This window comes from Chroicocephalus ridibundus, chromosome 6 (assembly GCF_963924245.1).
Source record: "Chroicocephalus ridibundus chromosome 6, bChrRid1.1, whole genome shotgun sequence".
Taxonomy (NCBI): domain Eukaryota; kingdom Metazoa; phylum Chordata; class Aves; order Charadriiformes; family Laridae; genus Chroicocephalus; species Chroicocephalus ridibundus.
Window position 1 is genome coordinate 48,855,178 of NC_086289.1, and position 13,969 is coordinate 48,869,146.

At 38.1% G+C, this 13,969-nt stretch overlaps 2 protein-coding genes across 2 annotated transcripts in view; one reads left to right on the forward strand and one right to left on the reverse strand.

The window, feature by feature from the left end:
* The window catches only part of DIPK2A (divergent protein kinase domain 2A), a 263,792-nt gene that overhangs the window by 143,384 nt on the left and 106,439 nt on the right, over nt 1-13,969 (reverse strand). The window lies entirely within an intron of this gene.
* SLC9A9 (solute carrier family 9 member A9) overlaps nt 1-13,969 on the forward strand; it is a 209,620-nt gene that overhangs the window by 92,421 nt on the left and 103,230 nt on the right. Inside the window, exon 9 of the mRNA XM_063339370.1 lies at nt 2,184-2,272. Coding sequence (XP_063195440.1) covers nt 2,184-2,272 — 89 coding nt within the window. The remainder of the gene's footprint in view (nt 1-2,183; nt 2,273-13,969) is intronic.

Sequence of the window (13,969 nt, forward strand, 5' to 3'; positions counted from 1 at the left end):
CTTTTTTCTTCCATCAAAGGCATATTAATGCCAGGCCTGTCCTTCCCAGAAACAAGAGAGGCTTGCAAGTAAAGAAAGTTGGATTTTGTTGGACAATATTTTCACAGTTAGCAATCCAGAAACTTGTGAGAGTCAGAAACTTGAGAAAGACATGGTAAGGTAATAATTACTCCAACTGGTATGTGGGAATGTGTTGTTCTCACACACACTCCCCCAAACAAAATAGTTTCAGCATTGTCTAAATTTTCACTTTGACGTTTCCTTATCTATGCCGGCCTTTAGGGAAGGAGGGTATTTCACTCCCCTCTAGGGCACTCATGCTGCTAAAACTCAAACATTTAGAGGTTTGGATGAGCCTATTAAAGAACCTATTGAGGCACCAGCACTTTAACCAGACATTTGTTCAGTACATCACCATCCATTTTTTCCTGGGACTGTATGAAGCCTGGGCTGCTTCTGTTAATCCTTTTGAAGCAGCAGCTTGTTTTATGTTGGGTTTGCCGTGCTAAAGCCTGCAGCACGGTAAATTCTGCCCTCTTACTGAGCCTCTTCTTCCTGCTCTTTGGAAATGCAGGAGAGTCACCATCCTGGAGAAGCTGGAGGAAGCCTTATCCAGTTTCACGTCCAGGAGTGAAGGCACAGACTGGGATTATTTTCACAACTCTAGTTCATGCTCTTTGCTTCCAGTAGAATTGGTTTCTATGTTTCAGTTCATGCTAGTTTAACCCAATAAATACCTAGAAAGCTGCTGCGCAGTCACATTGCAGGGATGGGTATTGCCTAAACCTGGACAGGTATCTTTTTGCTTGATTTGTTGCCTTGGTGTGTTTCCCTGGATTCATCGGTGTTATTTCAGTACATCAGCAGCCTGTGAGCTAAAAATTACCTAACAATTTGCAGAGAAGCCCATGAGGAAGCAGAACTAAAATGCTAATTAGGGCATGCTGTAGCTCTTAGACAGGAGAAGGGGGTAGAAGGGCTGAAAGGCACAAGAACCAAAGCACTGTGGGGTGGATGGTGGACAACTGGCCCGGGGATCAAGGGCACGCAGCAATGGCGCTGCAGGCTGGCTTGGTGCTCACGTGGTGTGCATCTAGAAACAGCAGAACTCGCACGCTCTGCATGCTTCAGGAAGCGCGTGTGGAGGTTTTCAGGGGAATGATGATTGGAATGGACACGAGCAAGCCCTGAGCTGTTGCGTAAATAATTATCCACGTAGACGTGCCCCAAGTTTAAGAAAAGCACAGAGCTTTCTTCCTCCATAGGCATTTACATATGGTTACTGGTGGACACTTATTTTTGGTTTTCCATTTTCTCCCTGTGTGGGTTCCTTCTGCCTTATCTGTGTCCAGAGCTGACAGGAAATTGCGGTTACAATCTTACTAGCTACTTTAATTATAATACTGCATTACAGTGACGTTACTCAATGATGCTAGTGAGTTAGGACCGGGGCCAGGGAGGAAGTATTCAAAAATAAGAAATATTACTATAATACAAAGTTATTATTATACCCGACAACCCTGCTGCTGGGCTCCTCAAGACCTTCCAGAAGCTGGGAAGTGTAATTATTGCCTCATGGCTACAGTTTTTCACCTAGTCATTCTGGGCAATGCAGCTTGCACCTGCCGGAGCATTATTTTTAAGAAATGTGTCGTTGTCCACCTTGCACATTGTTACACGCTGCTTATAATAAGGCTATCAACCAGGCACAGACTGAAATGGCTTGCCCCTGTTGCAGTCATTCAGTACCCTGTGCTCTCAAACCATGTAAATGTAATAAAATTATTTTTTCCTTTCCTATTCAGTCTCTGCCAAAATTTTCAAACATTGTAAAGTCCTTCATATTACAATTATGTTAGCCTTGCCTAACTGCCAGTCAGATTACAGTCAGATGTTACCATGTATTAATTCAAACAAATTTTCTACAGTTTTTGGTACTGTAGAAATACACAACAGTGGAAATGCTATGAATGCATGATGGACTAGGTAGAAGATTCAGGACCTTCATGATTTTTAGCAAAGAAAAAAAATTCTAGATTATTTGAAAGATGCTCTTATAAAAAATATCTTAGAGTTTTTTTGTTACAAAATGCTGTTAACAGTCTAATTAGCTTTTTTATGCAGCCCTTTGACAAACCTAAGAAAATACAAGCCGCTAATTCTGGTTTTTCTTTGAATTTCAGGTATTGTTGCAGTCCTTTTCTGTGGAGTTACACAGGCCCATTATACCTACAACAATCTGTCACCAGATTCCAAAATGAGAACTAAACAGGTAGGGCATGGAAATAACTGACTTTGTGTCTTCAACTGGTGTAAGAAATAGACAGAGGTCTATTCTGCAATATAGCTGGATGGGATTTTGTTAATGCAAAGGAAGAAGGTTATGTCTTCATTAGGGGAAAGACTAGAGATTTTGCCTAGAAAACAGTAATATAAATAAAAAAAAAAATAAGAATCTGTTCTTCACAAGAGACCTGAAATGTCAGTTAAGAAGATGAAGGGTAGGGAGAAAAGTTTACACTAGCCTCCATACAAAAATGCTACAGGTTAAGGAAATCAAAGAGCTCTGGTAGTTGAGAGAGAAGTGGTCTGAGAGATTGGATCCATGTGGATTTTTGCAGAGAGACTGTATAAACTGCAGTCTGGCCCACAGACTTGAGCAATGACATCCTTTCATTTCTGCTTCATTAAAAAAATTGACATAACTAGAAAGAGTGGTTGTTTTTTTTTCCTATTGTGTTATTTAGTGTTTAGAGACAAGAGAAATTTGGTCATCTGTTTTTTGTTTGAATAGGTGACTAGTGCAATTGTAATTATTTTTTAAAATTTCAGACTGTTCTCAGTACTAGATATATGGCATTGCAATGCTCAAAATACTTTTCAGCTTAAGGAGTAATTTTAGACTACCTCGCCACTACCTAGGTCCTGTGAGAAGTCATTTAAATGCAGCTCTCTTCCCTTTTAATGTTGACTTCTATGTCCCAAGAACCAGCTTGTAGAAAATCTATCTCCTAGAACAAAATGGAAACATATGGTCCGAGACTATAATTTTCATGATACAATCTGGTACCTTTTTCAGCACTTCCTCTGTTTTAAGTGTTGGAAATTTTACGTAGAAAATTTCATCACTTCTTGCACATGTCAATTTAATCAAAAATCCAATTTTCTATCAAAAACAGTTTGATAGAAAAAATACTGGCCACAGTGTCAGTTCAACTGTCAGACCCTCTCAGATTTTAAATCACAAAAAAGTTTCTGGTCAGTACTTCCAGAATAAATTGCTAGATATTGAACAGGATAAGTCTCGATTGTGTTTCTTCATACCAGCAGAGGCTGATGCTTTTGAAAAGTATTCCAGCGGAGAAGAGAACCTTTCTCTGATAACTGTATCATAAAGAAATAACATTTATATCTACTATAGAATTGTTTCTATTTTGCAGAAATACTGAATTGCATATGCCATTACTACCCTTGCATATACCTGTTACAATTTGAATACAAGGCTTTTCAGGGATTCATCTGCCTGATTTAGGAACAGAAAGAGAGAAAGAAACGCCACGGTGGTTTTAATTACATATGAACCTTTTCAATTACAGAATTAACTAACATTTAGTTTAAATGCATATTGGTTTTGTTCATGTTTACTCTTTTATTCCCTCCCAATTCAACAGTGCAAAATAAAATAGTGAAAATAAACTGAATCTACCCTTGAACGCACAGAAAAGGGATTATGTGTTTCTCTATAGAGCTATGAGTTTTATGCACCCCTTCTATTCTGTTTTTCTCTTCCCCCATAAGCCCTTAATCCTCAGCCCCCCTTACGATATGGTTCAAAAATTGTTGTTAAATTCCTTTGAATTCTTCTAATTTATTTTCTAATCCAAAGATTACCCTTTCATATGCAGCTGTTTCAGCGAGACCTGCACTGCCTCTCTTTCTTTCTCTCCCCTGAAGAATTCTCTTCAAGCAAATTTACTAAGCCACACACTTGGCATTTTCATAATCATATATGACTTCAGTGCATTTTAAATGAACATTGTTGCTCAGACAGATGGCTTCACTCCCAATTTAAGTCATTTTTATTACTCATTACTGGCCAAAATCAAGGGCTTTTCAGTTCATTTATAGAATTATTCCAAAGCAGTCTCTCTCTTTTGTTACAATGTGACAGATCTTTCAATAAGGACTGGTGAGCTGTAATGCACACTGACAAAACAGTGAGTTAAGGCCGAAGCTAAAGCTAAGAAAAAACATGGAAATTAGATTTAAAACTGGAAGTCAGATTGTGAGATTGTGTTGGCTGTTTTTAAACAAATGCTTTTTCCCTACTGCTTTGCATAATTTTCTTTGCATTTTTTACTGGCTGTTAAAATTTCATAGCTTGATTGTAAAATTCAGGATGCAATGATAGAGATGGCATTTCTGGCCATGATACTGAGTTCTGCATTTCTCATAATACCTCATCATTTTTATGAAAAAGATAGATTAAAAAAAGACCGGTATAATTTTCTTCATGAATTGATATAAAATGAAAACTTATCTACAGTTCTTAAATCAGAATTTAAGAACCTGTCTTAAGAATGCCTGTTAAAAGATGCCCTGTGTTTATTAGTCCCCATGTATTCTTTATTATCCAGTCAATCACTGTTTAACATTCCATGAAATACTAGATTTCAAGCATCTGAAACTTACAGAATCTGAAAGTATGAAGTAACACAAGTCTTGTCCCAAACAATGGATTATTTTAACATCGTCAAAAGTAAGATAACAAAGATTTAGTGATGCAGGCTTTAGAGAGTTTTCATTCAATCCAATTATCCCAGTTCTCACTAAGTATTTATGAATATTCTCTCTGTGTGTTTTTATTGTTTGTTTTTAACATAAAAGATGTTTTATGGCACTATTTTTAAGTCATCATCATTGACCTGACTACAGTCATAGTGATTTTGCCATTAAAATTGACACTGCCATCCATGGCAACAAGGTTAGGTCAAACAGAGTGCTTCTGAGTTTCACACATTTAAAGTTTAATTTATCCAATATATCTTTAGTGAAGGAGAAGATGAAACTGGTAGGACCTGATCGAAAGCTATTTGATTCTGTGCAGCTTTCTCTAGAATTATTTACAGCTGCTAGTATAACCTCACGTTATGCTGCAGGCAAACAACAGTTGCTGCTAAAACTTGAGACATTATAGTTCAGATTTTACATTACGTTCTTCAGGTGTACAGTGGGGTTGAGTTGATTTGCACAGCTACAAGCAAGTCAGTGGCTGGGCAGAGTGTTGCTAGATAAACAGAAATTACTGGTTTGAAAGCAGGCAGACTGTGAATCCCTACAGGTCAGCTCTAGAAAGGGATGCATGGACAACGCTGTGTTTTCTACAGGAAGAGAAGACATTCCTCACTATTTTTTTCTCTCTGTCCTCTACCAGTTTCACTCAAATGGCAAGCTAAGACCAGCACGGTTTCCTAGTGGCGCAGTATTAACAGAAGCTTCTCGCTTTCGCTAACGGCTGTAAATGTTACCCATCATACTTATGAGTTATACCATTTTCTGGTTATGTTCCTTTAACTCCAGGGAACAGCCACAACAAAAAAAACCAGAGGACAGGGCAATACCTCTCTTTGGTTCAGTGTGCAAGGGTATGGAGAATTCTACTCTCAGACAAAATACAGTGCCAGCAAGTTATAAATTCTGGAAAGGGAATTCTGAAACGCGTCTCCAATGGAGTAGAACCAGGGAATTACCAGAAGGCATAGGAAAGCATGCCCAGTCAGCAAGGGGGGATGTCACATACTGTCCTGCCTGTGTACATTCCTTCCACCAGTCTAATCCTTTTTTACATTGTCACCTCTGAAATAGTTGTGTCTAACAACCTCGTGAAGGTTGCTTTCTCAAATTAGGTGTAATAGCCTTTCTAACCACATTACTAGTTAAACAGTTACACTTTTTGCTGATCCTGATAGCAAACCCATTAGGGAACACCTGCCTTATAGGCAAAAGCTTGTGGCCTGATTGTTCAGCTGCACCAGGCGTGCGGTATGCACAAGATGCCACATTAAGATTTCAGCGGCCCTTCACCTCCAAAGGTTTTACACAACTTGAGAACTGCATAAAGGTGAAAGAAGAGAACTCAGTGCTGCATAACTTCTGAGTAACTTCACCAAAGCATGTGGTATTACTAGGACTGCGTGAGCAAATTAACTTACACTGAAGGACTGAAAGTTCAGACTGGTGTTTGGGCCGTGCTCACTGGTGGACATAGTACTGATTGCTTCAAATTTTAATCTCCACACTATAAAGCAGACATGATTATCTCTGTTAAAAGTCATCACTTTGCAGAGGAGCAGCTCTCCTGGAAATCCCTTGAAAATACATTAAGTTTTCAAAACTTGTTTAGCTCATTTCTGTTATAGCTAGAAGTTTTACATCAAGGAAACAGGCTAGGGATCAATCAGCTGATTGCTGGATCATAAATTGAGTTGTATTCCAAAGACAGTTTCGTGTAAAAGGGTTGTGTGTATAGGCATGTTAAATTTAATGCTAATTAACCATATTAATTGAAACAGGCTGACAAAAGTCATGAAACTTCTTTTTAATTCCTCAAAAACTGTAAATCAAATCATTATAGTCTCTTGACCCTGATAACGTCATCAAATAGCCTCAATATAACTTTAAACTTGATGCTGTTCCATTCATAACTATAGACTCACTTCTGAAACAAATCGGAGCATAACAGCAGAGAATAAATTAAAAATTCAAGTATGGCAATGGAGATGTTCAAATCTGCTGAAAGTGGGGGAAAAAAAAATAAAATGATGAATCAAAGGAGTGGTTCCTGAACAGCATCAGACAATGTTTAGTAAAAAGAGCATTGTAGGACTTAAAGGCAAAGAGATGGCTGAAGTCGGGTTTTGGCTCACTGCATCCAAATGAAGCACCATCACTGTGACCTAGTCATTCTACTGCTTTTCTGCTGGCCTAAGTGTCTTGTAGACAAGTTATAAGCAGACCTACTCTCACAATTGAAACAACAGATCTCCTTTGTCTAGATACACAATACAGTGACTATCTTATAGGATTCTTCCATCAGCTATCTTTTCATAAGAAAATAAATGACGTAGTGCAAATTCTGCTCCAGTAGCAGAATGTTTTCCTCTTGAGTTTGTCGTTACAATCATATGCCAGGAACTGCAGCTACTGTTTTCGTCTTTCTGTGAGAGAAGGGGAGCAGCTGGGTGGAGATGGCTGCGTACTACTACTGCCAAAACTGCCTCAACCTGCTGTTTGCCAGGGGTCCCGCTCTGGATACCTAGCACCCATATTGCGTTTGGGAGAAGCAGCCCTCTAAAATCATAGGGAGCAACAGCACAAAATGAAATGGGTTTAGTGCCCTTACCTTAAACCCTCCACAGTCACACAGGACATGTGTGCGCCCTGTGGCTTTGGTCCTGCTATTTGTATGAGTGTTTAAGAGACAGAACAATCAGAGCTGTGCTTACTTCTAAAGCACACAGCCTATATTAATTTATCTCTGGTTAATGCCTACTATTTTCTGTTATCAGACATTGGATTGTTTATAGATAATTAGTTTACACTTCTATGAAGAAAAGGCCACACAAATGTCAGGATATAATGGCTCTTACAATTCAGTCTCTTGACTTTTAAAAAATTCAAGAGTATTTCTAGACTGAGGAAAACCCTACTTACAGCAAAATGTCCTCAATAATTAACAAAGTAGCAACAGCCACAAAACATAATTCTTATCCTTTTAAATGAGCAGCCTAATTGGCAGCTGTTGTGATTTGTTGAAGAACTCTACTTAAGGAAAAATGACCTTTAAGGCACTGCAAGAGATCAGGTGTTTCCACGTAAATGATTGACAGAGAGAAAGACTGAGAGAAAAGAAAGTTGTCTTTCAAACAAGATTGCCACCAGTACCAGATTCTAATCAGTCTTCGCATATGTGCTGTGCAGGAGGAATCTGTTCTTCCAGCACACCACAACCACAGTGCCTGCAGGAGAATTCCATACTAGAATGTGTTTTCATTATCTTCTGAGGTATATACCACCATTGGCTGTCTGACATAAGATAACATATTTGATGGCTAATATTCTATCTGAGGGTAAACTGGAAATTCTTTTTAACTAATATATGGCACTCGGGTCTGACACTCTTCAAAAAGTATACAAGAACTCCGTGCCTAAAGGGTCCAATAAAGTCCAAATTCCTAGTTAGCATTAAACAGGTTGCATGCGTAAAGTACTTTCTTCCCTTTAAGTAGAGACCGAGCATAAAAGTTAGCTCTGATGGGCACTGGCTCCTGTCTCATGGTTCCTTTTGTGTAGCTGAACAAAACCCCCCTAATTTCCAAGCCCTTGAACCCCTTCAAGTTCAGACTCAAAAGCAATAGACTGGGGTTTCAGGCAGCGCTGCTCAGGAAAGAGTCCAGGTGACCAGCTTACAGTGGTCACCAGAAAGGTCTGAAGCAGCAGCTACTTCTAATAACAAGAATAAGAAACTAAAATATCATTTGGGAAGATTTATTTGTATTGGAATGGTATATTAGTATAGTTCTGCCCTTGTTTTAGCCAGTTTTGCTTAAAGTAAAAACTCTGGAAATGAATTACATTAGGGAAAAACCTTGCTCTTGGTTTCTTATATTTTACCCAGGGTTTTTTTGGTGTTTTCTTTTTTTTTTTTTTTTTGAGACAGGGCCTGTAGCAAAACCAGCTGTTCCAAATGATTGGGGAGGATATAAAAATGCCCCTGTTCTTTTTCTTTCTGCGAGAAGAATATTATTTGGACATATAAAGGTTGTAAGCACAGAGTTAAAACAAGAAGACGAAGAAGAGTGGCTTATGCTGCATTTAGCATACGGCTGTCTTCTACAAGTCCAAGAGCCCACATGTCTCTAGATATTAGCTATCATTACAGCTCTAGCCTAAGTACCCTGAAGAGAAGTAACCCCTCATTCTTGTCCTGCAGTTTCCCTTATAACTTCCAGTTTTCCCTCCTGAGGCACTAATGAGCTCCAGCTGTGCCACAGGCGTGCTGGCCAAGCATGTATTCCTGAGCTGGACCCTCATAGCTTGCTAACTCAGTGCATCTCTACAGAGCCACTGTTACAAACAGGCTGCCCTCGTTTATAAATTGCCTTCTTATCTCTAATTGAATATGCACCACATGCATAGTGCTCATAATAATTATTACCTTTAAAATGGATTGCAATTGACAGGAAGTGTACAATGAATTCCAGTTCTCTACACAGCTATTTTCTGTGTTTAGCAGAAAAAGCTGAAGATTGGAAACATGCCAGAGGCATTGTTTGACCAGATGTACCATAAGATCTTATGGAACCCTGTAGAATACTATAATGCTATAAAGAAAGCTAAAGCTGCTTACTGTATGGGTTTAACAAGAAGAATCAAAATAACACAAGAAAATCTTGATTTCTGTAGAAGGAATTATACTACCATGTCTTTCAATCTGAATTTCTCAACAAAATCCCTCATTATCTGACTGATGTTCCTGATTACTTAACCATGCTAAAAGAATGTTAATCTGCAGTCTCTGTACGTGCAGCTCCCCTTAAATTTATGTGGAAATGCTGTAATTGTTTCCTCTCTTTTAGCTACGAGCTACATGATGGATGGTAAACAGCTAGGAAACATTGCCACAAATAAACTGATAACAGCAGACTTTATAACTATGGTATATCAGTAATTAGCCACGTAATTTATGATTTATGTCATAAATTAGCTGCTATCTTCTGCATAATACTGAAAATATTGGGAAAATACAGAAAGCTCATTAGAATATTCAGTTCTATTCTTCATTATTTAATCTCTATTTTTCCTCTCATTTTGTATACCTGCTTTAGTGATTCCTTAACTGAGAATGTGCAGATTTACTCTGGCCTCATTAGTTCCCATCAAGCATATGTTCCTGTCATCAGCATTCTGTAAGGATACCATATTCTAATATCTTACACATGCACCCCCCCTATGAATTAAAAATAGTATTTCGGACCTGTGAAAAAGAGATTTTCTATGAAAAACAAAGGAAAACAACTTTTCTTCATTTGGCTTAAGCAGAGGAACTGGGAAATACACATGCTCAAATGTAATTCATACCCTGAAGAAACCCAGAACTGTAGTGAAAGCAGTATTTCTACAGGGAAGTTCATATGCTTGAAAAATGATGTCATTTTTGATGCTGGTAGGATAAGAAGCATAATGCCATATGCAAACTAGTTTCCAAATGGCTTCATTAAAGTTTTTAGAATCTGTTTAAACATTAAACATTTTCTTTAAATATTAATAAAGTTCTTTGATTGTTAAGGTTAAAGTTTACTCTTTACCACACAGTAGCAGATGCCAGCAGTTAGCTAACATATACCAATTGGAACTAAAACCTATAGGCCAGATATCTCATTGGCATATGGAGAAACACGTAATGGAATTCCAAACTGAGACACATGCTGTAGTTTCCTTGAAAGGTGCCCTGAATCGCAAATGAGAGTCTCATTTGCCTTCATATGTGCAGTGGAGTCAAACTCTATGGGGCCATGTAAGCTACTGAAGAACCAAAAAGCTGGTTTATATAACTATGCAGATCATGTCATTGTACTTTGCATGCATCTGTTATTGGGTCTCTCTCGATCTTCTCAAAGAGGTTTGAAGAGCGACCTCTGAAACATTTCTCCTTACTGTGGGTAGCTACCACTAGTAGCTATCCTTAAAGTGTGCATCCATGCAAAGATCCCCCACCTCTGCAAAGCACAGCTAGTTTTGTGAGGACAATTTCCTCTATGTAGGTTGTCAAATCAAGTCCCTTCTTAATTATTGCCACCCTCCTCATCACTGCAACTTGGAATGCAGAGGGAGAAAAAGCAAACCAAAATCAATCTAATCCTGGGCTATGCACATACTCTCACATCAGCAACACATTGTACTGAAACAGAGCAGAGTGCAGTTTAACATCACATACTTTGAGTATATATGGTTACCTTTAGTTTAAATTATCTCTTATTCAATTTCACATTTTGTAAAAGTTGACCATTACAACATTCCTTTAAATGTAGTCATTCACAACTCTCTCATCTGAGAATTTGTGACAGAGATAAAAAATAAAGGTGGGATTCTTCATTAAAGCCGTAGCCGTTTTTCATTTTCATACAGGTAAAGCAATTTAATGGAGTTTTACGTCATGAACCAAAGCCCTTTGACTTTAATGAGATTTGGTTTATGCTATAAATGAAGTGGTTACAAATGCAATGATAATAAGTAAAAACACTCAGATTCTTTCTTAAAATATAGTTATGTCCCAATAGTAATAATTTTCTCTAACTTTGTCTGAAACACTGACACTTCACATTATTCTGTTGGGTGATTTTAGTCCAGAATTAATCGATAAGTTCTCCAATTATGGAATGAACCTCTAGAAAACATCCTCTGCTTTGTATTTCTCTGCATAGTACATTATAGCGCTAAATTCGAATGCAGAAAAATTACTAGGCACATAGGTTTACATAGTTTTAATGCTGGTTCCTTTGTTATAACCCTGTGTTGCCTTACACTTGCATGAGTATGTGTCGATGCGTTCATAACGGGACATGGTGTTCGGTAAAGAAATTAAGCTGTTTCTTGGGTGGTTAGATAGGTTACGTTGTGATCTTTATAGAGCCTCAAACATTTTGTCCACGGATGTGCACTGACCTCGCAGAAAGAAGCCTGCCTGGTTTGGGAGCCAGCAGCTTTATTGGTGTTCTGAGGCCTCTGCTTCCCCTGCAAAGGGCAATGCTTTTGCCCTGCCCAGAGGATCCTGGGGCAGTAGGAGGCCTTAAGGAGTCTGAGCTGTTGTGTGATTTCTGACATTACCAAACTGCTATTTGCAAAAGATCCATTCTTGCAATCTGAAATATCTTTTATATATCTCACCTTTTATAACTTGAATGATTCTTGCATGACTGCTGATCCCTTACAATTCTCTTTCTAGGGATATCATCTGCAAAACTCCATAGCTGCTCAAAAACTGCACAAAAGCCTTGGTTAAAACTTTTTCGAAATATGTAGCTAACACTAAAATTCTCACACAGTAGGCTTCAAGAAGAAAATAAATAACTGTAAATAAGGCACTATAACAGTCTAAAGCACTTGCCAGCATCCCATCTTTTTAGTGACTGCACAGCTGTGTTTCCACTACACGACTAATGGATTTTCTACCTTCAAAAGAGACATTTGTACAAAATGGTAGCACAGTGCAAGAAATACTGAACGGCTGACTATAGCTCATCTCTTTCTCATGGTGCCGTCTGCAGGAATAATTAAGGGCTAAAAAGCCCTTTGTCAAAATCTTTCAGATTAAATGTCTAAATCATGACTAGGATTCAAATAAGTACTCTATCCTTCCACATATTTTGGTACTTATCTACTTTCATTCACTTAAAATAATGAAAATAGCATGCAAGTTTGAGCATCTATTTCAAGCTTTTGACTTTTAATTCTCCTTCAGTCACACCAATTTAGGGGGGTGTTAACCACCTTTTGCCTCCAGTGAACTTGAGAAGAGTTCTGAATGTTTGAGAATTACAAACAGACGTTTAGCATCCTCAGAAGCACACATCCATGTAGTAACTAATACTTTTCTTAAAAATCCATTTCTCTGTATGAGGTGCCAGATGGTACTTCCCTAGTCCACTCACCTTCTGCTTTCCTACAGATTCCTATCAGGAGCTATTTGTAAGGTGCATTAAAGAATGACTAGTTGTATCTTTTCACTACCGATACTTAATCTTATGCAAAATAAAGAGGGTCCTGAGCTCTCAGATTTAAGTACAGTTGAAGGTGTAGCTGTCAAGTAGACTACTAGTAATTTAGTAGACCTGAAAATGCTTGAAATCTTTACAGTGCTTTCTCCAACAGCTTCTATTCTGTTCGTTTCAACAGTAGTCACATTGCAGCCAGATGCAAACCTGCCCCATTGAAATTAATTATGAAACTATCATTTAAATTCAAATAGCCACGGGCTCAATTTGGGTCTGTCTACACTAACTCTGGGGGCAGGATTTCACCTTTCATTCTTTGCACCCTAACAACATCCAACTGCTTTAGCTTTTGTAGCTTTGACATTATTAATCTTTGCCCTGTTTGTGTTTAATACTACATACTCATCTCCACTGAATTGTACACATATATTAGTGTATGCAGACATACACACATCCCCACATATGCACTCTGGTATGTAAAATGCACGTACAATCACTGCTGATAATTTCCTCTCTTTAAATTTAGGTTCATCTTCTCTAATTAACTTTCATCTGCAATTTTTTGATGTATTTCACAGATACAAGTGCAGGGTGTTAAACAGCCCTTCACCAAAGGCAATTATTTACTTAGAGTGGAAGTACAAAAGTTGCAGGCACTTCGAAGCTAACTTGGATTTGATGAAAGCCTTCTTGTGCTTTATCCACAAGATGGTCCTTTGTACTGCTTTCAAAAAGTGTCTCACCAGTGAGTATCTGGCATTTTCTGTATTTAAGAAACTGGACCTTTCACACTTAATGTTCAAGGAAGTCCTGCTCACATTGTATGTCACATTTATCTCATCTCCATACAGTATTCACTCTAGATTATATCTTTAAGTATAGAGTCCTGTTAGATACAAAAAGTCATGAACTCAAATACTTAATAAAAAAATGTGACACGCAGAAACGTGGTTGCTATTTCTCGGTCTTTTTGTCCAAATGAGTCACCAATTTTTGAATAGCAGCATGCATCAAGAGACAGGAAAGCTGTTTGAGGATGATTGTAAAAATGAAACAAAAAAAATTACCCGTATTCCCACCCTAAACTTTGCCATATAAGATCAGATCAGTGGACCTCCTAACCCAGTATCCTGATTCAGAAACTGGTATTAGAATCTGCAAAGTAATTGCAAATAATACTGCCAAACATAACTATA